Source organism: Ranitomeya imitator, chromosome 8 (genome assembly GCF_032444005.1).
Source record: "Ranitomeya imitator isolate aRanImi1 chromosome 8, aRanImi1.pri, whole genome shotgun sequence".
Taxonomy (NCBI): Eukaryota; Metazoa; Chordata; class Amphibia; order Anura; family Dendrobatidae; genus Ranitomeya; species Ranitomeya imitator.
Genome location: NC_091289.1, coordinates 85,693,672 through 85,721,285, shown reverse-complemented (window position 1 = coordinate 85,721,285; position 27,614 = coordinate 85,693,672). Strand labels below are relative to the sequence as shown.

At 44.6% G+C, this 27,614-nt stretch overlaps 1 protein-coding gene across 2 annotated transcripts in view; it reads left to right on the top strand.

The window, feature by feature from the left end:
- The window catches only part of FIRRM (FIGNL1 interacting regulator of recombination and mitosis), a 693,335-nt gene that overhangs the window by 326,562 nt on the left and 339,159 nt on the right, over nt 1-27,614 (top strand). For both annotated transcript variants that reach the window (XM_069737142.1, XM_069737143.1), the window contains exon 11: nt 2,616-2,764. In XM_069737142.1, the coding sequence (XP_069593243.1) occupies nt 2,616-2,764 (149 nt within the window). The remainder of the gene's footprint in view (nt 1-2,615; nt 2,765-27,614) is intronic.

Genomic DNA, 27,614 nt, shown 5'->3' with positions numbered 1-27,614 from the left:
ATGTTGCCTTGATCAAAATGTGGTGTCGATGTCGGAGAGCGCTCAACATCAGCAGGTGTTTCCACTTGCAAATGTCCTGACGACCTGCCAATCACACTGGCTGTTGCGGGTAAAGAGGTGGAAGGTCTGCATCCAAAACCATGTGCGACTGCTGTCCCCACTGTCACAGAGGATGAAGAGGTTGCGGATGCACTTGATGGGGCAGACGGTGGTTGACCCGGCCCACTAAACCGCATTGTAGCACAGTGAGCTTCCCACTGCAACTTATGCCTCATAAGGCATGTGACGGTTCATGCATGAAGTACTCCAACTAGTGATTTTTTTTGGCGTCTACTGAGATTTTGTTGACAAATCTTACAGACAACATGAGTTGGGTCATCCTTTGCGATGTCAAAAAATGCCCAGGCTATGCAAGGCTTAGAGCCCGTGCAACCTGAAGAGCCACCACGACTTCTGTTCTGAGGCAAAGTTGGGGTTGAGGATGCAGTGGTTGCCGTCCTTCCAGAACTCCGTCTCTGTCCAGGAAGGCGCATCTTTACCTCGTCGTCACTCGTCTCTAGCATCCTTCTCCACCTCCTCTGCTGACCTCATGGACTGGCGAACTGGGGGTTGACAGTAAGTGGGGTCTACAACCTCGTCATCATCATCCTGTGTGTTCTGACACCTGGCGTCCTCAGAGCCAACCTCTTCCTGCCCCAACCGAAAAGTCAAGTTTTCATTCCAATCAGGTATCTCAGTATCAACATCATCTTCCTCATTGTCTCCACCAACAGGAGTTTCACTTTGGGAATGAGGGTCTACATTATGCTCAGAACCTTCTTCATCTGGGCCTGGATCCGACTCACAAAGATTCTGGGCATCAGTGCAGATAATTTCCTCTTCTGGATTCACAGAAGCTCTGGAGCAGACTTCTGATTCCCACGCTATAGTATGCGTAAACAGCTCTACAAACTCAACCATGTGTGTTACCCCATGCTCAGACGGGCAGCAGGAGACTTGGGAGCTGTGAGGAAGCAAGTGCGACTGGGGTGACAACTCTGAGGACTGGAGTAGTTGTGATGTTGAAGTTGACATGGAGGAGAGCCGACTTGAACGAGCCGTTCAAGCACCTGCTGTTTTTGTGCCTCATCTGGAATTTTTGGCGATGCTTCTAGCAATGGTCGTAAGAAAAGGATCATATCAGATTGTCCACGAAAAGAAGTAGACATCTTATTTTGGCTGGAAGATGGTCTTTCTTCTGCAGATGTTACTGTTGCTTTACCACCTACCCCACGGACACAACCTTTTTTTCCCTTTCCAACACACCTATTCCCCTTTCCACCAGCAGCAGGCCTTTTGCCGCTCATTTTAGTGCTTAACTAATTGGCAACTCTGTATCTGTAGTTGTTGGCACAACAACCGATGGATGAAAACCAAGCAGAACTGAGTGGCCAAACTGTGGTACTAGGCCCAAAACTGTTAACTGGATTAGATGCAGTGAATATTGAGATACACAGGCGGTATAGTTTGTTTCACAGGCGGGCTATTCTGCTGACGTGCAGACACTGCTCCTATGCTCTAAACTATTAACTTGATTAGATGCAGTGAAAATAGAGATACGCAGGCGGTGTAGCTAGCTTCACAGGCGGGCTACTCAGATGACTATCAGACAATGCTACTAGCCCAAAAGAATTGGCTGAGCTACATTACACCAAATGCTGTGACAAACACTTGCACAGCACTGGCACAGACCTGCCTTGCAAACAGTGCTATGAACTGCTGTAACCCACCCTGAAAAGGGCTGATATTACAACTAGTCCCGACTCCCTAAATCTATCTCTCTGACAATTCGCTCCAAAAAACACTCTTAGTCTGTATAGCGCCCACAGCAGTAGCGGTGCCGTCTAACACTAAGCTGCAGCAGTGAGGAAATGGTGGTGACGGGGCAAATGGCTGGTTCTTATAGGGCAAGGACATGTGACATACATAGCCAGTGACACATGCCATTGCTTGTGTGCATCACATGCACATTGCCGTGTGTGTGTGCACTGCTGATAGGCTGAGAGACTGCACCGCCCCACTGTAAATGCGGGAAAGAAAAAAAATGGAGATCGGCTTTATTTCAGCACAGATCTATCCCCCCCCCCCACACTATACACTTAAACAGTCTATTAACAATGATAAACAGTTTTAATGTGCAAATCAAGCTAGGCTTTTGGTGAACGAACAGTTATCGAACAGAATCTCAAGCAGCCGAAATTTTAAGCAAATTGTTCGGGTTCGTCGAACGACTCGAACACCGCCCAAAAAATCTCGAAATCTTGAAATTGGCAAACAGTTCGACTCGAACACCGCTCATCTCTACTAACCACCATGATTTGAATATCTAGAGCACTACTTTTATATTGTAATATTTGGAGATATTAATAAAGGTTACATTTTTTCCCTTTGACAGTGAGTCTTCTATTTTTCGGTATGTGCTGCAATTGTTAATTTTCTGTAATTTACAACTGGAAATGAAGAAGTGCATGTGAAATGTGGCCAAGTCACCTTTTAAAGGGAACGACTTCAGTAGGTATTTTCAAAGTATTTCCAAAAAATTAATAATTCCTTATGTTTTTTTTTTCTTTTTAAAGCTTGTTCCCTCCAAGCCTATTTGCAACGCCCATGTGTGATATTCATAAAAATGAACTCAACAGTGTTTGTCTGGGAGTTTTTGAAGACCTTATTCTCCAGTTGTTGACCTTCAGACCATTTATGGAACTGGTTTTAAGTAAATTTCAAGGTAAGACATGTGCAATTTTTTTCTGTTACATTCTAACACAATCTACTTTTCTGTTATCTCATAATTCTCCAACAAACACAGTCTAAACAGAAACTTATTCCAGGACGATTACAATTGAGCAGCATAACATTTTTGGCATTTTAAAGTAAAATCTTTGTAAAAACATGGCTAACAGACTCTCTAAGGGCTTGCTTGTTTGTACAAAAACAAAAACTATCTTATGAAATAAAAAAAAATAAAAAAAAATCTGTGAAATATTTTAATACCAACGCAAAACTGAGCATATACCAATAAATGATATGCACCTGAAAGCTATAAATACCAACCAAGGAAAATAGTGACCTAAAGTATCATAAATCATTTCTTTTTTTTAAATAAATATAATAATAAACAATCAAACATAAGGCAGAGTAACCCAATGGAGCACCACATAAAGAAAATGTTAAAAAAGGCTATGCAAGGTTATTAAATAGTGTATATCCCAGTGCCTATAGAGTGTATCCCTATGAACTATGTTAAGCCAGCAACTATCCCATTCTTCATCACTTGATGTAAGTGTTACTGTAAGGGGGAACCTGTCAGCAGGATTGTGCTGAGTAAAGGTACCGTCACACATAACGATATCGTTGCTTTTTGTGACGTAGCAACGATATCGTTAACTAAATCGTTATGCGTGACAGTGACCAACGATCAGGCCCCTGCTGGGAGATCGTTGGTCGCTGGGGAAAGTCCAGGACTTTATTTCGTCACTGGATCACCCGCTGACATCGCTGAATCGGCGTGTGTGACGCCGATTCAGCGATGTCTTCACTGGTAACCAGGGTAAACATCGGGTTACTAAGCCAGGGGCCGCACTTAGTAACCCGATGTTTACCCTGGTTACCATTGTAAATGTAAAAAAAAAAAACACTACATACTTACATTCCCTGGTGTCTGGTCACGTCCCTCGCCTTCAGCTTCCCGCACTGACTGTGAGCGCCTGATGAAATCAGTCTTGTTGTTGTTTAATCTTTTTTTCAGTTAATGATATGCTCATGCTCTGGGAGGGACCTATAGGGGGTCTTCATGTGGTGCTCTGATTAGGTATTCATCAGTATGACTTCTGAAAGGTCCTGCCCCCTATTTTACATAATGAATATTATATAGATCTATGTATACAGTGGGTACGGAAAGTATTCAGACCCCTTTACATTTTTTTACTCTGTTTCATTGCAGCCATTTGGTAAATTCAAAAAAGTTCATTTTTTCTAATTAATCGGCACTCTGCACGCCATCTTGACTGAAAAAAAACAGATGTAGAAATTTTTACAAATTTATTAAAAAAGAATAACTGAAATGTCACATGGTCATAAGTATTCAGACCCTTTGCTCAGACACTCCTATTTAAATCACATGCTGTCCATTTCCTTGTGATCCTCCTTGAGGTAGTTCTACTCCTTTATTATAGTCCATTTGCGTTAAATTTAACTGATAAGACTTGATTTATAAAGGCACACACCTGTCTATAAGACCTCACAGCTCACAATGCTTGTCAGACCAAATGAGAATCATACGGTCAAAGGAACTGGCCAAGGAACTCAAAGGCAGAATTGTGACAAGGCACACAAAAGAATTTCTCAGTCTCCCATGACAGCATCACGGAGAGAGGAGATCCGCCCTTCAGGGGCAGGAAACCTACAGATAAAAGGGCGGCACCTCTCCCTCACATCAGTTGGTTTCCTGTCCCTGACCTTCTGTGCGGTACCTTCACGAAGATGTCGTCTGACGAAGATACCGGAATCCAGGGCTGGCCAGTCAGGGTCCGGCAGCAGAGAGGCCCCTGCCTTGGCTGTTACGGTGCCTGAGGCCACCACCGCTAGAACTGATGGGTTCATCAGGGTGAGCGGAGGGGGAAGCACAGCCACCGCCCCGGAGAGGAAGCAGAGGTTCTCTGGTTCCGGGGGAGGGGCACTCGTGCGCCGCCAGCATGCGCTCCTGAAGGTGAACAAAGATGTACGGAAGTAGAGCAGAGCTTCCAGGTTCCCAAGGCGCACCCATGCACAGTGAGACGCTCCCCTACTGACGCGGTGCAGGAGGAGGGGCGGGACCGGAAGATAATGCTGGATGCGTGGTAGATTCAAAAAGGAAAGGGGAAGTGCAGACATCCTTGCTACACACAGTCCCCCATGAACCATGGAGGACAGCGATAACCATCAAGACCTGGAGCAGAAGCCTAGGCAGAAGCAGCGCCACCACAAGAAACAGTCGGTCGGTCCAGTAGCCACTCTACACAGCGCAGTGGATCTGCTGCAGTGAGCAAGTCGCCATCCCTGGATCTTCCTCCACAACACCCTATTCCCCCTCCAGTGTATGTGTAATATTTTTCATTCTTTGTTTTATATTGTAATTTGCCAGTGGGATTTTTTCCTGTCATGTGATTTGGGGATTGTTGTCTATTGGCTGGTGGTAGCTATATAGTATTACTAGTTTTATTCAGTTGTAGCTCTGACAAAGATCTGCAAAGATCGAAACGCGTACGCGTAGCTCGTTTCCTATTGTGCTGTGGAGAGTTATTCAGCTTATGTATTTTTCATGTACTAATAAAGGATTTAATTTTAAATTTTGTAGCTGGAACAAAGCTTTTTTCGTCTTATTTCCCTTAAACCCGAATGTCCAAACTCTAATTAAAAAGGAATAAAAGAAACCAGACAGGAAAAACTCCTCCATACCTTCTCTCAAAAGGAAATATCCTTTCGAAGAGGAAGCATCTACATCCTGGGACAAAGCCCCTAGGCTTGATGTTGCTGTGGCCAAAGCCTCAAAGTTTGACCTCCCATTTGAGGACATGGGTACACTTAAAGACCCGTTGGATATAAAGCTAACACCTTTCTTAAGGGGACATGGGAATCAGCAGGAGGGTACCTGAGGCCGGCTATAGTAGCAACATGTACCTCCAGATTCCTAATGGTATGGGTGAATCAGCTGGGAAAACCGCTAAAGGAAGGCATACCTAGGAACAAAATCTTAGAATCCATTCCTTTGATAAGAGGTGCAGCTGATTTCCTAGCAGACTCATCGGCAGATTATGTCCGCTTGACATCTACACTACCGTTCAAAAATTTAGGGTCACCCAGACAATTTAGTGTTTTCCATGAAAACTCATTCTTTTATTAATCAAATGAGTTGCCACATGAATTGAAAATCTAGTCCAAACATTGACAAGGTTCGAAAAAAAAGATTTTTATTTGAAATAATAATTTGCGTCTTCAAACTTTGTTTTCGTCAAAGAATGCTCCCTTTGCATCAATTACAGCATTGCAGACCTTTGGCATTCTAGCAGTTAATTTGCTGAGATAATCTGGAGAAATGTCACCCTATGCTTCCAGAAGCCCCTCCCACAAATTGGTTTGGCTTAATGGGCACTTATTGCTTACCATACGGTGAAGCTGCTCCCACAACAGCTCAATGGGATTGAGATCTGGTGACTGTGCTGGCCACACCATTACAGATAGAATACCAGCTGCCTGCTTCTTCTCTAAATATTTGTTGCATAATTTGGAGGTGTGCTTCGGGTCATTGTCCTGTTGTAGGATGAAATTTGCTCCAATCAAGCGCTGTCCACAGGGTATGGCATAGCGTTCCAAAATGGAGTGATAGCCTTCCTTATTCAAAATCTCTTTTACCTTGTACAAATCTCCCACTTTACCAGCACCAAAGCAACCCCAGACCATCACATAACCTCTACCATGCTTGTCAGATTGTGTCAGGCACTCTTCTAGCATCTTTTCAGTTATTCTGTGTCTGACAAATGTTCTACTGTGTGATCCAAACACCTCAAACTTGGATTCGTCCATAACACTTTTTTCCAATCTTCCTCTGTCCAATGTTCGTTGTTTAGCCCATATTAATCTTTTCCTTTTATTAGCCTGTCTCAGATATGGCTTCTTCTTTGCCGCTCTGCCCTGAAGCCCAGCATCCCGGAGTCGCCTCTTCACTGTAGATGTTGACACTGGCGTTTTGCGTGTATTTAATGAAGCTGCCAGTTGAGGACCTGTGAGGGGTCGATTTCTCAAACTGCAGACTCTAATGTACTTGTCTTGCTGCTCAGTTGTGCAGCTTGGCCTCCCACTTCTCTTTCTACTCTGGTTAGAGCCTGTTTGTGCTCTCCTCTGAAGGGAGTTGTACACACCGCTGTAGGAAATCTTCAGTTTCTTGGCAATTTCTCGCACGGAATAGCATGGAATAGCATTCATTTCTAAGAACAAGAATAGACTGTCGAGTTTCACATGAAAGGTTTTTTTCTGGCTATTTTGAGAGTTTAAATGGAATCTGTCAACTACTTTTTCGTATATAAGCTGCGGCCACCGCAGGGGCTAATCTACAGCATTCTGTAATGTAACCTGAAAGAGAAGAAAAACAAGTTAGATTATGCTCACCCAGGGACGGTCCATGCAGATAGTTGTCGCGGTCCAGGTCTGGCGCCTCCCATCTTCATGCGATGACTTCCTCTTCCTTCCTGTTGCGGCTCCTGCGCAGGCATACTTTATCTGCCCTGTTAAAGGCAGCGCAAAATACTGCAGTGCGCAGGCGCTGGGCTTCTTGGACCTTTCCCGACACCTGCGCACTGCAGTACTTTGCTCTGCCCTCAGTAGGGCAGATAAAGTATGCCTGCGCAGGAGCCGCGACAGGAAGCAAGGAAGAGGACGTCATCGCATGAAGATGGGAGGTGCTGGACCTCACGGGACCGCCCCTTGGTGAGCATAATCTAACTTGTTTTTCTTACCTTTCAGGTTACCTCGGGGGCTTATCTACTGCATTACAGAATGCTGTAGATCAGAAGTGTCAAACTGCATTCCTCGAGGGCCGCAAACCATTCGTGTTTTCAAGATTTCCTTAGCTTTGCACAAGGTGCTGTAATCATTGTGTGTAGGTGATTAAATTATCACCTGTGCAGTACAGGGAAATCCTGAAAACATGACCTGTTTTCAGCCCTTGAGGATTGCAGTTTGACACCTCTGCTGTAGATAATTCCCTGATGGCGGTGGCTGCTGCTTATATATTAAAAAACAGGTGATAGATTTTGTCACGACTGGACTGGCGAGTAAACTGGGACCAGGGGCACCTTTCCTGGCCCTATCACTAGGTTGCGCCCTAACTCGCCCTGTTCCCCGGGATACCTCAGATGGCGAGGATGCCGGTGCCTCCACCCTTGCCCTGTCTTCTAACTACAGCCCTGCATCTGTCGCCTTCCCCACCTGGGGAAGAGAGGCGCTACCGTGTGCCGCAGTACACCATCACGACAGAGGGGATCTAAGACGAGGGTAAAAGAAAACTCCACTTACACAAAATATACTCTCACAAGTAACAGAGGTATTCACCAGGGTGTGAAGGAAGGGGGAAGAAAATAAGGCGGGTAAGGATGAGTAATTTTCAAGCTTACAAACCAAACAACTGTTGCACAATAAACTCCTCCTGCTCTCCAGACACCAGCTCCTCACTACTCCAGGTCTATCTAGCAAGTGCTATCTCAGACAAGGATCTGGCCTGAAGGCCTAGCTTTTATAGGATAGGGGAGTGGCTAACCAAGCACAGCTGAATGCAGGGTTTACCACATGGCTGATTAACCCCTGTCCTGCTGAAAGAAAGCAAACACATTCAATATACTGAAGAAGTGCTTCTTCTCAGCAGTGGAGCAGGAGCCATAAGATGCTGTGGTCTTCTGGTATTACTCTGTCGCAGTAACTCCGTGACAGTACGCCCCCTTCTATGAGGGACCTCAGGGCCTGGTTTGTCTGGGTGGGCCACATGAAAGGCCCGAACCAGTTTGGTTGCATGGATGTCGGAAGCTGGAACCCACTTCCACTCCTCAGGACTGTACCCCTTCCAATGGACCATGTATTGAAGTGACCGATGAACAAGACGAGAGTCTAAGACCTTTGGTATCTGGAACTCCAGATTACCATCGACCACAACAGGAGAAGGTGGCAGACGTGAAGGTCCTGCAGATGCCACATACTTCTTGAGAAGTGAACAGTGAAAAACATTGTGGATTTTAAAAGTAGGTGGCAGAGCAAGGCGGAATGCTACCGGATTGACGACGGCTAAGATCTTATAAGGACCAATAAGCCTGGAACCCAATTTCCAAGATGGAACCTTAAGCCTAATGTTCCTTGAGGACAGCAACACCAAGTTACCAAAAAGGGAGAAGAAAGACGCTGCTACAAAAATTGCACACCACCCGGTATATGAACATGCAAAAAACACTTTATTGGCATAGACAATAAAAACAATTAAAAACATAGAACCACTGTAAACCACCTGGACATAAATACATGTGTATATACATAGCAATAATTATACAGCCTATCAATATGTCCATAGGTAATATACACCCTATATGGACCTGTATGCTGGTAAACACCTACCTAATGGCTCATGAGGACTCTGAATACAAGCCTATTATAAAAGGGATATATATCCCGCAGAACCCACAGGCAAGTGTGTCAAATAATGACCACCCACCTGCCCATATGAAGGGAAAAAAAAAAAAAAAAAAGAGCCTAAGCAGTGAGGGCAAGATATCCCAAACCTGTACCAACCTATGTCCGATAAGCTGAGGTGTCCAGGGGGAGAGACAGTGGACCCTAACCCAGGTTAGGGTTAGGGTCCACTGTCTCTCCCCCTGGACACCTCAGCTTATCGGACATAGGTTGGTACAGGTTTGGGTTGGGGATATCTTGCCCTCACTGCTTAGGCTCTTTTTTTTTTTTTTTTTTTTTTCCCTTCATATGGGCAGGTGGGTGGTCATTATTTGACACACTTGCCTGTGGGTTCTGCGGGATATATATCCCTTTTATAATAGGCTTGTATTCAGAGTCCTCATGAGCCATTAGGTAGGTGTTTACCAGCATACAGGTCCATATAGGGTGTATATTACCTATGGACATATTGATAGGCTGTATAATTATTGCTATGTATATACACATGTATTTATGTCCAGGTGGTTTACAGTGGTTCTATGTTTTTAATTGTTTTTATTGTCTATGCCAATAAAGTGTTTTTTGCATGTTCATATACCGGGTGGTGTGCAATTTTTGTAGCAGCGTCTTTCTTCTCCCTTTTTGTCATTTACTATGCTGCTACTTGCACCCCCCTTTTATGTATATAGTTTATAGCTGTGCGCCAGTTCTTTTGGTATGTTCAACACCAAGTTACCAACACACACGTCCGGACCCACCAAACGTCTCCGATCAGCCACACTATTATATTTTTAACCCACCTTTTGCAAATTATTAATCACCCCCTGCCATATTGTAGAAATAGAAGAAGAGAACCGTTCCTCCTCCAGTAAACCAGAAGGACGATCACCATTGAGCGAACTAAACTGCGGATGGAACCCATATGCCCCGAAAAATGGGTACTTACCAGTTGATTCCTGACAGCGATTATTAACTGCAATTCAGCCAATGGTAAGTAAGTCACCCAGTCCTCCTGATTCTCAGACACAAAACATCTAAGATATGTCTCTCAATTCTGATTAACCCGTTCAGTCTGCCCATTAGACTGCGGGTGAAAAACCGAAGAAAAAGACAAATGGATCCCCAGACGGGTGCAAAACGCCTTCCATAATTTGGAGATAAACTGCACCCCCTGATCTGAAACTATCCATAGGAATCCCATGCAGTCTTATTATTTCTCTGACGAAGATTTGAGCTAGAGTTTTGGTGTTAGGCAAAGCTGGCAAAGCAATAAAATGAGACATTTTGCTGAACCTGTCCACCACCACCAGGATTACAGTGTTCCCTGCAGACACAGGTAGGTCCGTAACTAAATCGACCGACAAATGAGTCCAAGGTCTGCTGGGAATCTCAAATGGTAGGAGAGCCCCTGACCGACGAGATATTGCAGGCGGCCACATACTCCTGAACATCCTTATAAGCACCTGGCCACCAAAAACGGCAAGTAAGTAGTTCTGTGGTGGCCTTCATCCCTGGATGTCCAGCCAGCACCATATCATGATGTTCACTGAGGATTCTAAGACGGAGATTGATTGGTACAGTTTACCAAGCGGACAGGTAGCAGGGGTGTCCCCCTGAGTGTCAGCAACCTATCTTTCAAGATTGAAGCATATAGACACCATCACTATCTCTTTTTGTAAAATAGGTACCGGTTTGCACTTATTGCCTCCCCCAGGAAAGCAACGGGACAAAGTATCTGCCTTAACGTTTTTACTTCCTGGCCTAAAAGTAACAAAGAAATTAAACCTGGTAAAGGATAACACCCATCTTGTCTGACGAAATGTAAGACGTTTTGCTGACTCCAAGTAAGCCAGATTCTTATGGTCAGTGATCACCATTACTGGGTGAACCGCTCCCTCTGAAAAATGATGCCACTCATATGCCCATTTGATAGCTAAGAGTTCCCTATTCCCTATATCACAGTTTCTCTCAGCTGACGAAAGTTTTTTAGAAAAGTATGCACATGGTTTCCATTTACCAGGAGACGCACCCTGCGACAATACAGCCCCCACTCCCACCTCGGATGCATCCACCTCCACAATGAAAGGCTGAGTGACATCAGGCTGAATAAGAATCGGCACAGAAGCAAAACACCTTTTCAATGTGTCAAATGCCTCCCTGGTAGGACTGGACCACTTGGAGAAGTCCGTCCCCTTTTTAGTCACATCAGTGAGCGGTTTGGCTACTACCGAAGTTTTTTTTCATGAATTTACGATAGTAATTGGCAAAACCCAGAAACCTTTGTAATGCCTTCACAACCTCAGGGCGAACCCATTCCAATACCGCCCGGACTTTCACCGGATCCATGCGAAAATCGATGGCAGATAATACATATCCAAGGAAAGGGATCTCCTCAACCGAGAACATACACTTTTAACACTAGAAGTCCCAGAAATTTTGAGCTCCAAAGGTTCCAAAGGTAGAAATGTTTAATGGCCCCACTCTGGGACTTCTAGTGTTAAGGTTTGACATGCAATTTTTTGTCACGAAGTATGTGGAGGACTTGCCTGACATGTTGCTGGTGGGACTCAAGATCAGGTGAATACAGAAGAATGTCATCCAGGTAGATAACAACAAAGCTGCCTGCTAGGTGACTAAAGATGTCATTAATAAAGTACTGGAAGACGACGGACGCGTTCGTCAACCCCAAAGGTATCACCAGATTCTCGTAGTGTCCTTCTGGCGTATTAAACACATTCTTCCACTCATCCCCCTCCTTAATGCGGATGAAGATGTACGCCCCCCTGAGGTCCATCTTAGAGAACCATTTTGCCTCAACAATTTGATTAACAAGGTCAGTGATAAGAGGTAGTGGGTACGGATCACGGACTGCGATCACATTACGTTCCCGGAAATCCAGGCAAGGATGTAACCCGCCATCCTTCTTCTTGACAAAAAAGATCCCTGCAGCCAGGGGAGAAGATGATGGTCAGATATGACCCTTAGCCTGACTTTCCGTAATATAGTCCTTCATGGCCTGCTTTTGTGGACCTGAGACGTTAGTCTGTTCTTGGGCAGCTTGTCCAAGAAGGCGGAAACGTCCAACTTATTTTCACCCACGTATCAAATAGCTGGAAGGAAAAATCAAGTCCTTCCCACAGAGGTTATGAGTACACTTGAGTTGCTAACCTCCCTGCAACCCGGGCCCTCTAGTTTTCCGGCGGTTACTTATACAAGTGACGTGTAGGACATGTGCTGACAAAATGACCCTTGCCACAAAAGAAACACACTCCCCCCTTACGCCGGATTAATGCAAGTTTGCTAGGTTGGGACGCTGCACCCACTTGCATGGGTTCCACACACAGTGGAATCAGCACTGGTCACGCTCAAACTAGGACTTCCTGACCCCAGAGGTATCTCCCTATGTCTCTGGCGAAGACGGCAATCAACACGGATTGCCAGAGACATGGCCCCGCAAGGGAGTCAGGAGTCTCATAAAGAGCTAACGCATCCCTTACTCTCACAGAGACCCTCACAGAACTGACTACGGAAGGCCGGGTTTTTCCACTTGGTGTCAGTGGCCCACCACCGGAACTCGAAGCAGTATTCCTCCGCCAGACTGTCTCCTTGCTGAAGTTGCTGCAGAGATGACTCAGCCAAGGAGACACAATCAAGGTCATCATACACCAAACCCAAAGCCTGAAAGTAGCCCTCTATTGTCTGGAGTGACTGTGAGTCAGATGGGAGAGAAAATGCCCATGCTTGCGGGTTCCCCTGCAGGAGCAAGATAACAATCCCCACCCGTTGCTCCTCTGTACCAGAGGATACCGGACGCAGACGGAAATACAGTTTACAGGCCTCCCGGAACACCACAAACTTGCCCCGCCCACCAGAGAACCTGTCTGACAGCGCGACCTTTGGCTCCACAATTGATTGCCTGGAGGGGGAGGGCAAGATCCCCACACCAGATGAAACAGAGTGTTGTGAACCACCGTGCATAAATCCACCACCTCCAAACTAAACTGCTGCAGCTGCCTTGAAAGCGCTGTGATTGGATCCATCTTGGATCAGAAAAGGATTTCGGGTCTGAGATAATGTCACGACTGGACTGGCAATTAATCTGGGACTAGGGGCACCTTTCCTGGCCCTAGCACTAGGGGGCGCCCTAACTCGCCCTCAGATGGCGAGGATGCCGGGGCCTCCGCCCTTGCCCTGTCTCCTAACTGCAGCCCTGCGTCTGTCCCCTTCCCCACCCGGAGAGGAAAGGCGCTACCGTGTGCCGCAGTACACCAACCCGACAAACGGGAACCAAGACACGGGTAAAAGAAAACTCCACTCACACAAAATATACTCTCACAAATAACAGAGGTATTCACCAGGGTGTGAAGGAAGGGGGAAGAAAATAAGGCAGGTAAGGATGAGGAATTTCCAAGCGTACAAACCAAACAACTGTTGCACAATAAACTCCTCCAGCTCTCCAGGCACCAGCTCCTCACTACTCCAGGTCTATCTAGCAAGTGCTATCTCAGACAAGGATCTGGCCTGAACGCTAAGGGTACCGTCACACTAAGGCTGGGTTCCCATTGCGTTATGGGACCGCGTTTAACGGACAGCGTTGCACGGCGAAATTAACGCCGTGCAACGCGTCCGTTAACGCGCCCATTGAAGGCAATGGGAACGCGCTTCACTAGCGCGTGCCATGTTCGGCACGCGCTAGCGACACGCCGGTGATTCCTGGCGCGCTGCGGACGCTGCTTGCAGCGTCCGAGGCGCGCCCGCGGTCCGTTCCCCGCTCTCGCAGATCGGGGATCTGCGAGAGCGGGGACGTTACCCCGACCGCAGCCCCATAGAAAACATTGCGTTAGCGCAATCCGCTAGCGCTAAACGGATTGCACTAACGCAATGTGACCCTAGCTTAAGCGACGCTGCAGCGATACCGACAACGATGTCGATCGCTGCAGCGTCGCTGTTTGGTCGCTGGAGAGCTGTCACACAGACAGCTCTCCAGCGACCAATGATCCCGAAGTCCCCTGGTAACCAGGGTAAACATCGGGTTACTAAGCGCAGGGCCGCGCTTAGTAACCCGATGTTTATCCTGGTTACCAGCGTAAACGTAAAAAAAACAGACACTACATACTTTCATTCCGTGTCTGTCCCCTGGCGCTGTGCTTCTCTGCACTGACAGTGAGCGCCAGCCGGAAAGCACAGCGGTGACGTCACCGCTGCACTTTACGGCTGGCCGGAGCTCACCAGTCAGTGCGGGAAGCTTGAAGGCGAGGGACATGACCAGACACCGGGAATGTAAGTATATAGTGTTGTAAGTGTGTAGTGTTTTTTTTTTTTTTACATTTACACTGGAAACCAGGGTAAACATCGGGTTACTAAGCGCGGCCCTGCGCTTAGTAACCCGATGTTTACCCTGGTTACCAGTGAAGACATCGCTGAATCAGCGTCACACACGCCGATTCATTGATGACAGTTATAACCTCAGTTGGGTCTATTTATTGCATCTACTATTGTATATCAATTGATTTACTTCCTAAATTATTTCAATGGGGTCGTACACGCGCTCTACCGGGGGTATGCATTGAGATCTGCGCACCATAAAAATGGCTTTATATTGATTATTTTTGGTGCGCAGTCTATTCTAAAATGTAGAGTGCATCCGGAGAGATCACTAGGTGTGCACTACACGTGTATATTATGCGCAGAACGGACTGCTCAGAACGCGCTGTCTAAGACGGTTTTTTTTGTAAAGCTGAGCTGTAAAGTCTTGCAAATAATTTTTTTTTGCTAAGTAAGTCTGTCTTCCTGGCTTATCTGCTTGTTTTCAGAAGGGTTCTTATCTTCTCTGCTCTTATCAGTACACATATGCTAGCCCAGACATGTTACAGTGAAGCCATGTCCTCTGTTGTGAATTCTGTGGTCAAGCTCCCTCCTGTGGTCATGAGTGGTACTTCGGCTGGTTCTGTCTATGAGCTTCCTCTGGTGGATGTGAGTGGGACTGGGGCTTCTGAGTTTCCTTCCTCAGGTGACGAGGTTAAGTCGTTAGGTGCTGCTCTATTTAACTCCACCTAGTTCTTTGTTCCTTGCCTCTAAGCAATGTTCCAGTATTGGTCTTGCTCTCTCCTGGATCGTTCTTGTGGCCTGTCTTCACTGCATAAGCTAAGTTCTGCTGGTGTTACTTTTGTTTGCTATTTTTTCTGTCCAGCTTGCTATATTGGTTTTTCTTGCTTGCTGGAAGCTCTGGGACGCAGAGGGAGCACCTCCGTACCGTTAGTCGGTGCGGAGGGTCTTTTTGCGCCCTCTGCGTGGTTGTTTGTAGGTTTTTGTGCTGACCGCAAAGCTATCTTTCCTATCCTCAGTCTATTCAGTAAGTCGGGCCTCACTTTGCTAAAATCTATTTCATCTCTGTGTTTGTATTTTCATCTTTACTCACAGTCATTATATGTGGGGGGCTGCCTTTTCCTTTGGGGAATTTCTCTGAGGCAAGGTAGGCTTATTTTTCTATCTTCAGGGCTAGCTAGTTTCTCAGGCTGTGCCCGAGGCGCCTAGGTCTGGTCAGGAGCGCTCCACGGCTACCTCTAGTGTGGTGTGATAGGATTAGGGATTGCGGTCAGCAGAGTTCCCACGTCTCAGAGCTCGTCCTATGTTATTAGTAGCTATCAGGTCACTTTGTGTGCTCTTAACCACCAGGTCCATTGTGGTTCTGAATCACCAGTTCATAACAGTACTGGAGGCCCAAAGTACTAATGCTTCTCAATAGAGGGAAAAGAGAAGTTCTGAGACCATTTTTCTTTCTCTGCACTGTGTTTTGTCTTTCTTTTCCCCTAGACATTTGGGTGGTTCAGGACACAGTTGTAGTGATGGACATTAAAGGTCTGTCTTCTTGTGTGGATCATCTCACTGCAAGAGTACAAAATATTCAAGACTTTGTGGTTCAGAATTCTATGTTAGAACCAAGAATTCCTGTTCCTGATTTGTTTTCTGGAGATAGAGCTAAGTTTCTGAGTTTTAAAAATAATTGTAAACTGTTTCTGGCTTTGAAACCCCGCCCCTCTGGTGACCCAGTTCAACAAGTTAAGATCATTATTTCTTTATTACGTGGCGACCCTCAAGACTGGGCATTTTCCCTTGCGCCAGGAGATCCTGCATTATGTAATATTGATGCTTTTTTTTCTGGCGCTCGGATTGCTTTATGATGAACCTAATTCAGTGGATCAGGCAGAGAAAAATTTGCTGGCTCTGTGTCAGAGTCAGGATGAGGTAGAGATATATTGTCAGAAGTTTAGGAAGTGGTCTGTGCTCACTCAATGGAATGAATGTGCGCTGGCAGCAATTTTCAGAAAGGGTCTCTCTGAAGCCCTTAAGGATGTCATGGTGGGATTTCCTATGCCTGCTGGTCTGAATGAGTCTATGTCTTTGGCCATTCAGATCGATCGACGCTTACGTGAGCGTAAAACTGTGCACCATTTGGCGGTATTATCTGAGCATAAACCTGAGCCTATGCAATGTGATAGGACTTTGACCAGAGCTGAACGGCAAGAACACAGACGTCGGAATGGGCTGTGTTTTTACTGTGGTGATTCCACTCATGCTATCTCCGATTGTCCTAAGCGCACTAAGTGGTTCGCTAGGTCTGCCACACCATTGGTACGGTACAGTCGAAATTTCTTTTGTCCGTTACTTTGATCTGCTCTTTGTCATCCTATTCTGTCATGGCATTTGTGGATTCAGGCGCTGCCCTGAATTTGATGGACTTGGAGTTTGCTAGGCGCTGTGGATTTTTCTTGGAGCCCTTGCAGTATCCTATTCCATTGAGAGGAATTGATGCTACGCTTTTGGCCAAGAATAAGCCTCAGTACTGGACCCAATTGACCATGTGCATGGCTCCTGCGCATCAGGAGGATATTCGCTTTTTGGTGTTGCATAATCTGCATGATGTGGTCGTGTTGGGGTTGCCATGGCTACAAGTCCATAACCCAGTATTGGATTGGAAATCTATGTCTGTGTCCAGCTGGGGTTGTCAGGGGGTACATGGTGATCTTCCATTTCTGTCTATTTCGTCATCCACCCCTTCTGAGGTCCCAGAGTTCTTGTCGGATTACCGGGATGTATTTGATGAGCCCAAGTCCAGTGCCCTACCTCCGCATAGGGATTGCGATTGTGCTATCCATGTGATTCTTGATAGTAAGTTTCCTAAAGGTCGACTGTTTAATTTGTCTGTACCTGAGCACGCCGCTATGCGGAGTTACGTAAAGGAATCCTTGGAGAAGGGTCATATTCGCCCGTCGTCGTCGCCATTGGGAGCAGGGTTCTTTTTTGTGGCCAAGAAGGATGGTTCGCTGAGACCTTGTATTGATTACCGCCTTCTAAATAAAATCACGGTCAAATTTCAGTACCCCTTGCCACTGCTGTCTGATTTGTTTGCTCGCATTAAGGGGGCTAGTTGGTTCACCAAGATAGATCTTCGTGGTGCGTATAATCTTGTGCGTATTAAACAGGGCGATGAATGGAAAACAGCATTTAATACGCCCGAGGGCCATTTTGAGTACCTGGTTATGCCATTCGGGCTTTCTAATGCTCCATCAGTATTTCAGTCCTTTATGCATGACATCTTCCGAGAGTACCTGGATAAATTCCTGATTGTATACTTGGATGATATTTTGGTCTTCTCGGATGATTGGGAGTCTCACGTGAAGCAGGTTAGAATGGTGTTCCAGGTCCTGCGTGCGAATTCTTTGTTTGTGAAGGGGTCAAAGTGTCTCTTTGGTGTTCAGAAGGTTTCACTTTTGGGTTTCATTTTTTCCCCTTCTACTATCGAGATGGACCCTGTTAAAGTTCAGGCCATTTATGATTGGACTCAGCCGACATCTCTGAAGAGTCTGCAAAAGTTTCTGGGCTTTGCTAATTTTTATCGTCGCTTCATCAATAATTTTTCTAGTATTGCTAAACCGTTGACTGATTTAACCAAGAAGGGTGCTGATGTGGTCAATTGGTCTTCTGCTGCTGTGGAAGCTTTTCAGGAGTTGAAGCGTCGTTTTTCTTCTGCCCCTGTGTTGTGCCAACCAGATGTTTCGCTCCCGTTCCAGGTCGAGGTTGATGCTTCTGAGATTGGAGCAGGGGCTGTTTTGTCGCAGAGAAGTTCTGATGGCTCGGTGATTAAACCATGTGCCTTCTTTTCCAGGAAGCTTTCGCCTGCTGAGCGTAATTATGATGTTGGCAATCGAGAGTTGCTGGCCATGAAGTGGGCATTCGAGGAGTGGCGTCATTGGCTTGAAGGAGCCAAGCATCGCGTGGTGGTCTTGACTGATCACAAGAACTTGACTTATCTCGAGTCTGCCAAACGGTTGAATCCTAGACAGGCTCCTTGGTCGCTGTTTTTCTCCCGTTTTGACTTTGTGGTTTCGTACCTTCCGGGCTCTAAAAATGTGAAGGCGGATGCCCTGTCTAGGAGTTTTGTGCCCGACTCTCCGGGTTTGCCTGAGCCGGCGGGTATTCTCAAAGAGGGGGTAATTTTGTCTGCCATCTCCCCTGATTTGCGGCGGGTGCTGCAAAAATTTCAGGCTAATAGACCTGACCATTGCCCAGCGGAGAAACTGTTTGTCCCTGATAAATGGACGAGTAGAGTTATCTCTGAGGTTCATGGTTCGGTGTTGGCTGGTCATCCTGGAATCTTTGGTACCAGAGATTTGGTGGCTAGATCCTTTTGGTGGCCGTCTCTGTCGCGGGATGTGCGTTCGTTTGTGCAGTCCTGTGGGATTTGTGCTCGGGCTAAGCCCTGCTATTCTCGTGCCAGTGGGTTGCTTTTGCCCTTGCCGGTCCCGAAGAGGCCCTGGACACATATCTCTATGGATTTTATTTCGGATCTCCCCGTCTCTCAAAAGATGTCGGTCATTTGGGTGGTTTGTGATCGCTTCTCTAAGATGGTCCATTTGGTACACTTGTCTAAATTGCCTTCCTCCTCTGATTTGGTGCCATTGTTTTTCCAGCATGTGGTTTGTTTACATGGCATTCCGGAGAACATCGTTTCTGACAGAGGTTCCCAGTTTTTTTCGAGGTTTTGGCGAGCCTTTTGTGCTAGGATGGGCATTGATTTGTCTTTTTCCTCGGCTTTCCATTCTCAGACAAATGGCCAAACTGAACGAACCAATCAGACTTTGGAAACATATCTGAGATGTTTTGTTTCTGCTGATCAGGATGATTGGGTGTCCTTTTTGCCTTTGGCTGAGTTCGCCCTTAATAATCGGGCCAGCTCGGCTACTTTGGTTTCGCCGTTTTTCTGCAATTCTGGTTTCCATTCTCGTTTCTCTTCAGGGCAGGTTGAGTCTTCCGACTGTCCTGGTGTGGATACTGTGGTGGATAGGTTGCAGCAGATTTGGACTCATGTGGTGGACAATTTGACATTGTCCCAGGAGAAGGCTCAACGTTTCACTAACCGCAGGCGCTGTGTGGGTCCCCGACTTCGTGTTGGGGATTTGGTTTAGTTGTCATCTCGTTATATTCCTATGAAAGTTTCCTCTCCTAAGTTTAAGCCTTGTTTTATTGGTCCGTATAGGATTTCTGAGGTTCTTAATCCTGTGACTTTTTGTTTGACCCTTCCAGCTTCCTTTTCCATCCATAATGTATTCCATAGGTCATTGTTGCGGAGATACGTGGCACCTGTGGTTCCATCCGTTGATCCTCCTGCCCCGGTTTTGGTTGAGGGGGAGTTGGAGTATATAGTGGAGAAGATTTTGGATTCTCGTATTTCGAGACGGAAACTCCAGTACCTGGTTAAGTGGAAGGGTTATGGTCAGGAAGATAATTCCTGGGTCTTTGCCTCTGATGTCCATGCTGCGATCTGGTTCGTGCCTTTCATCTGGCTCATCCTGGTCGGCCTGGGGGCTCTGGTGAGGGTTCGGTGACCCCTCCTCAAGGGGGGGGTACTGTTGTGAATTCTGTGGTCAAGCTCCCTCCTTGATTTTTAAAATGACCAATAATATCACATACAAGGAACAAATACCGCTATACCATGACCAGATGACATATTACCACCACAGTGATCGAATAATATCACATACAAGGAACAAATACCGCAACACCATGTCCAGACCACATATTACCACCACATAGTGACTGAATACTACAATTCTGATCAGTAATTTAAAAAAAAGCACCATACTATCACCATAAGTGCCATTATTGTTGTGAATTCTGTGGTCAAGCTCCCTCCTGTGGTCATGAGTGGTACTTCGGCTGGTTCTGTCTATGAGCTTCCTCTGGTGGATGTGAGTGGGGCTGCGGCTTCTGAGTTTCCTTCCTCAGGTGACGAGATTAAGTCGTTAGGTGCTGCTCTATTTAACTCCACCTAGTTCTTTGTTCCTTGCCTCCGAGCAATGTTCCAGTATTGGTCTTGCTCTCTCCTGGATCGTTCTTGTGGCCTGTCTTCACTGCATAAGCTAAGTTCTGCTGGTGTTACTTTTGTTTGCTATTTTTTCTGTCCAGCTTGCTATATTGGTTTTTCTTGCTTGCTGGAAGCTCTGGGACGCAGAGGGAGCACCTCCGTACCGTTAGTCGGTGCGGAGGGTCTTTTTGCGCCCTCTGCGTGGTTGTTTGTAGGTTTTTGTGCTGACCGCAAAGCTATCTTTCCTATCCTCAGTCTATTCAGTAAGTCGGGCCTCACTTTGCTAAAATCTATTTCATCTCTGTGTTTGTATTTTCATCTTTACTCACAGTCATTATATGTGGGGGGCTGCCTTTTCCTTTGGGGAATTTCTCTGAGGCAAGGTAGGCTTATTTTTCTATCTTCAGGGCTAGCTAGTTTCTCAGGCTGTGCCCGAGGCGCCTAGGTCTGGTCAGGAGCGCTCCACGGCTACCTCTAGTGTGGTGTGATAGGATTAGGGATTGCGGTCAGCAGAGTTCCCACGTCTCAGAGCTCGTCCTATGTTATTAGTAGCTATCAGGTCACTTTGTGTGCTCTTAACCACCAGGTCCATTGTGGTTCTGAATCACCAGTTCATAACAGTCCTCCACAAGCGCTTCTACTCCCATGGCCTCATCCGGCATCAAAAGAAAAAGATGCAGCTATTGCCCTTCTACTTGTGACAACAAGACGAGTATAACATGTTCTGGCTGTAAAACATTTCTATGCAAAAATCATGTGTATTGTTTTTCATGCAAGAATCCGTAAATTTATATGATCATGTAAATATATTCACATTGTAATGTTTATTATCTTTAATTTTTTATCACAAAATGTTTGATTTGATTGTTTTTTTTTTTTACATTTTCGTTTTGCTCATTGATCTGTTTTATCAGAATAAAAACAAAAAAAAAAGATTTCTAGTTCATTTTTGTTTTTTTTTTACTACCAAACATGTTCACAAACAGTTCAGTAAGCAAAAAGTATAAAAAAATGGAGTTAGAGTGTCTAAAATCAAGGTTTAATAAGCCGGGTCATAGTGACCCGGAACACTACAAGTGTATAGTAAATGCGAACAAAACAGCAGGGTTAATAGAACCAACAAATATAATGCTCCAGATTCTTTACTAACTCAAAGGAAGGTCAGGTTTATAGATTCTCTAGTCAGCCAAACTGTTTTCAGCTGTGCTAACATACTTCAACAAGGGTTTTCAAGGGTATTCTAACAATCCAGTAGCCTTCTTACACAGCAAACACAAAGTACCATAAGAACACTGGAGTGATGATTGTTGGAAATGAGCCTCTATACACCTATGAAGATATTGCATTACAAACCAGTTGCTTGCAGCTAGAATAGTCATTTAACATATTAACAATGTATAGAGCGTATTTCTGAATCATTTAATGTTAGCTTCATTGGAAAAAACTGTGATTTTCTTTAAAAAATAAAGACATTTGTAAGTGACCCTAAACTTTGGAATGGTAGTGTATGTTCAGTCTGCGGGACTTGTCTCTCACTGTCAGCGGTGACCGGACGCGTCTTTATCGGCAGTCTCTGGTCACAGCTCTCAGACCCTTCTGGCTTGGGCCTGCTCTCTCTGGATGCTCTACAGTAGGAGCCCTGTTACTGCCCTCCTGCACGCGGCACGTTCCCGCTAAGACTGACTGATTTACCACGCTTCAGCACTTTTAACTTAGCTGCTCCGCCTACTCCTGAGTGCAAAGGTCAGTCCGGGGCTTTCCTCTGTGTAACCTGGGTGACAGCCCCAACAGTTCCGGATCCGTCACAGAGTAGGTATACCTGATCCGGGTCTTCTCCTTACACAGGCTGCGTTATCTTGGAGGAGGCAATTTTTTAAAATTCTTTGCAAGACGGCACAGCCTGCGCAGTAGCAGCTATCAGATTGGGAAAAGCTGCTACTGCACAGGCACGGCCAGCTCCATTTTCAAACAGTTTTTTTTTTTTTTTAGGAATTTATGGATACCATCAAACAAAATAATTAAATACACAATATAGATGTGATCATGGCGCCTGCCTGCAGAGAGGGAATTTTTTAAAAATATTTATAATATTTATTATGTACAATAGTGAGCAGGTAACTGAGGGAACCCCTCCACCAAAAGGCTACCGTGGATCACGAGCATATCATTAACTCAAAACTGAAAATAAAGATTACACAACTACCACAAGATGGATTTTATCAACCTAACTCTGTTTGTAGGTTATTGTGTACAATCCTGCTGACAGGTTCCCTGTAAACATTAAATAACGTTTAACCCCTTAATGACCGCCAATACGTCTTTTAACTGACCTGAGATATAAGAGAATAGCCTCCCCATACAGATGACAATCCAGCAGCTGTTGGTTGTACACTATAGCTGACAACTTGCTGTATCAGCCACGATCAGTATTTGCACCTTCTAAATCTGTTTAACCTCTTAGATGCTGCTGTCAATAGTGACTACATCATTATAAATGGTTAACAGAGTGTGGAAGCTTCTTCTTTATCCCAATTGGTGCCCTCAGATCATGATTTTGTTGTCCTGATGTTTGCGATGGCAATTGATGACCAAATAGCGGCCTTAGAGTCTGACGGCTGTAGTAATCTGTTTAGAAGTTAGCAACATTTAGGTGGTAAAAATACACATTTTCATTTCCGTCATGCCACTTTGCATTAATTCCTGTAAAGCACCTGAAGGGTTAATAAACTACCTGACAGCAGTTTTCAATATGTTTAGGGGTGCTTTTTTTAAAATGGTATCACGTTTGGGGGTTTCCCAATATATGGGACCCCTAAAGTCACTTCAAACATGGATAAGTCCCTAAAAAAATAAATGTGGTAAATTTCTTTGAAAAAATAAAAAATTGCTGCTACATTTTTAAACCTCCTAAAATGCTAACAAAATAAAATAACATTTTACAAATGCTGCTGATGTAAAGCAGACATGTGGGAAATGTTATTTATTAATGGTTTGCTGTTGTATGACTATCTGGATTAAAGGGATAATCATTCAAATTTAGAAAATTGCTAATTTTTTAACATTTTTCTCAAATTTTTTATATTTTTTATAAATAAACACAAAAAATGTTGAACTAAATTTACCATTATCATAAAGTATAATGTGTAACGAAAAAACAGTCTAAAAATCACTGGGATTTGTTGAAGCGTTGCAGAGTTATTACCACATAAAGTGACACTGGTCAGATTTCAAAAATTTGGCTCGGTCACTAAGGGGTTAATATATATTATTGTATTTATCTTTAATAGAAAAAAATATTTGAGGCATTAGACCACTAATTTCTTTGGTATTTAAAAAGAGGAAGAAAACATAACTTGGTTAAAGGGAAAAATGTCTCCTTAATAAACACTGTTAACCTCCAGATATGGGGTTAATCTGCAGGTTAATAACGTTGTGAACCTGCCCTGCTCCTGCACTTAGTCAAACGCTGTGGGGAGAAAATTAACTTTATTCCTCCTGGTAGTGAGTTTATTCACTGCTCTGGGTTGTAAGGTGGCTGTTTGACACCTATTGGATGGAAGGTAAACCCATGAGTAATTATTTAGTACATATAGGTTAGAAAGGGGTTAATCGGCCATGATAGGTTGATTATGTGCAGTTGAACAGCTGGTCACCATATTTCCACCCCTGGGTGTGGGTCATTTGCTAAAATGAGACTGGTTTGTCTCACAGATAACTATGTGTATGGAAGTGTATAGATTTCCTGCATTTAGTTCCTTTGCTAAAAGACTAAAGCTGGAACTTACGTCGATTTGTTTCCGTCACAATGCGTCGTCGCGACTGAGCGACGGATCCATCAAACATAGTGAAAAACGAATGCAACGGATCCTATTATTTGACGGTTCTGTCTAGCAGATCCGTAGAAAAACTGGATCCGCTGCAACCATCGCATCCATTTTGTTCATCCGTTTTTTTCGACGGATCCGTCCAAACGTGATTGGCTACAGGAAAATAATGGAAACAAACAGTACAGATCAAAAGTTTAGACACACCTTCTCATTTAAAGATTTTTCTGTATTTTAATGACTATGAAAATTGTAAATTCACACTGAAGGCGTCGAAACTATGAATTAACACATGTGGAATTATATACTTAACAAAAAAAGTGTGAAACAACTGAAAATATGACTTATATTCTAGGTTCTTCAAAGTAGTCACCTTTTGCTTTGATGACTGCTTTGCACACTCTTGGCATTCTCTTGATGAGCTTCAAGAGGTAGTCACCGGAAATGGTTTTCACTTCACAGGTGTGCCCTGTCAGGTTTAGTAAGTGGGATTTCTTGCCTTATAAATGGGGTTGGGACCATCAGTTGTGTTGAGCAGAAGTCTCGTGGATACATAGCTGATAATCCTACTGAATAGACTGTTAGAATTTGTATTATGGCAAGAAAAAAGCAGCTAAGTAAAAAAAAAACAAAAAAAACGAGTGGTCACCATTACTTTAAGAAATGAAGGTCAGTCTATCCGAAAAATTGGGAAAACTTTGAAAGTATCCCCAAGTGCAGTTGCAAAAACCATCAAGCGCTACAAAGAAACTGGCTTACATGAGGACCGCCCCAGGAAAGAAAGACCAAGAGTCACCTCTGCTTCTGAGGATAAGTTTATCCGAGTCACCAGCCTCAGAAATCGCAGGTTAACACGAGCTCAGATTAGAGACCAGATCAATGCCACACAGCGTTCTAGCAGCAGACACATCTCTACCAACAACTGTTGAGAAGAGACTTTGTGCAGCAGACCTTTATGGTAAAATAGCTGCTAGGAAACCACTGCTAAGGACAGGCAACAAGCAGAAGAGACTTGTTTGGGCTAAAGAACACAAGGAATGCACATTAGACCAGTGGAAATCTGTGCTTTGGTCTGATGAGTCCAAATTTGAGATCTTTGGTTCCAACCACCGTGTCTTTGTGCGAAGCAGAAAAGGTGAACGGATGGACTCTACATGCCTGGTTCCCACTGTGAATAGTGGATGAGGAGGTGTGTGGATGCTTTGCTGGTGACACTGTTGGGGATTTTTTCAAAATTGAATGCTTACTGAACCAGCATGGTTACCACAGCATCTTGCAGCGGCATGCTATTCCATACGGTTTGCGTTTAGTTGGACCATCATTTATTTTTCAACAGGACAATGACCCAAAACACACCTCGAGGCTGTGTAAGGGCTATTTGACCAAGAAGGAGAGTGATGGGGTGCTACGCCAGATGACCTGGCCTCCAGTCACCAGACCTGAACCCAATTGAGATGGTTTGGGGTGAGCTGGACTGCAGAGTGAAGGCAAAAGGGCCAACAAGTGCTAAGCGTCTCTGGGAAATCTTTCAAGATTGTTGGAAGACAATTTCCGGTGACTACCTCTTGAAGCTCATCAAGAGAATGCCAAAAGTGTGCAAAGCAGTCATCAAAGCAAAAGGTGGCTAATTTGAAGAACCAAGAATATAAAACATATTTTCATTTTTTTCACACTTTAAGTATATAATTCCACATGTGTTAATTCATACTTTTGATGCCTTCAGTGTGAATTTACAATTTTCATAGTCCTGAAAATACAGAACAATCTTTAAATGAGGTGTGTCCAAATTTTTGCTCTGTACTGTATATTGAGTGTTTTAACATCCCATCTGTGAGAGGTTGTTGAGCAAGTGGCAGAAATGGAAGGAGTTATAGCAAATATTGTGACCATCTATGCGGATTTTGCTTTTGAGACCAATCGATTGACAGTGAATGTTCGGGAAAAGGAGAAAGCAAGACAGCGCATTCTTCGTCTGCGGCATCGCCGACGTCTTTGGATCCATCCGATAACAGCACAGCGATTGACCAGTGGGGTCTATTCAACGCTGTATATGGAATTGAGGCAAAACCCGGAGAAGTTCTTCAATTATGTATGCATGAGAGCTGAAAACTTTGATGAACTATATCTGCTGAAGTCACACTTGTGATTATAACGTGTTTTGTTTTACACCCAATTTTATACCTTTCCCTAAAGTTGTGTATTTTTTTTAAACCAACCATTTTATACCTTTACAACTAGTGTTGTATGTTTTGTACCTTTTTTTACAAATATTTATATAAAGACACTTGACAATAAATTCTTTTTTAAACAAAATTTTTTTTTTTATTAACAAAATTTACAAATTAGTAAACTGTGGGGATGAGATAGTATTGGAGGGGCTGGCATGGCGGACCACGTCGATAGAGGGGGAAAGGCAACCGGGTTGGGGTTGATCAGAAGTGGAAGGGGGGAGAAAACATGAGGTTGAGCAGGGAGGACAGGTTGGGCGGGGGGTTGCATTGGTGTAGGTGAGAAATTATGAGGTACAGGAAGCTGGGTCGGGGAAACAATATGTAACGGGGAAGGCATTTGGAACTGGGACTTATTTTAGACCTGGGGCGGATATTGGAAACTGCAAGGGTTTGTGTACTGGAAAGGATTTTGGTCCTGGAAGGATTGGTAGGAGAGACAGTGGCTGTGGGAGGAGGTGTGGGAGCCACTACTGCGGTAGGTGGAGGAGCTTAGGAGGTGGCCTACGCTATAACAGCATGGCATCCTTGCATTGCATGCATCTGCTGGTCAGGAGTTAGATTTTCCATGCGCACGAGTACTGTCTGAAAAAATTATTCTTCGACTGACTTGCATCTGAATCCATCCTATCCAGACGACTTTTGAGTTCAACGATGCTTTTATTCAACATGTTGAACCCAGCACTCATTTGCTCGGCCAAAACCTTGATCAAGTTCTGGAAGGCTGCATACAGATGCAAGAACTTGGGCACATTTCTCCACCCATTTGTTCTTTTTTCTTGCAGGCCCTCTGCTGCTTCAGCTTCCTTTGAAAGCATAATTTATGCATTTAGTGTTAACCAAACATTTTAACCAGAACAAAAAGAAAAAATTTAATTTTTAAATTCCCTCAATATGCCGAAGCTGTGATGGTGGGCTCCCAGAAGAAGACATTTTTTTGGAACTTCAAGTATAAAGACACTTGTTAGCTACTAT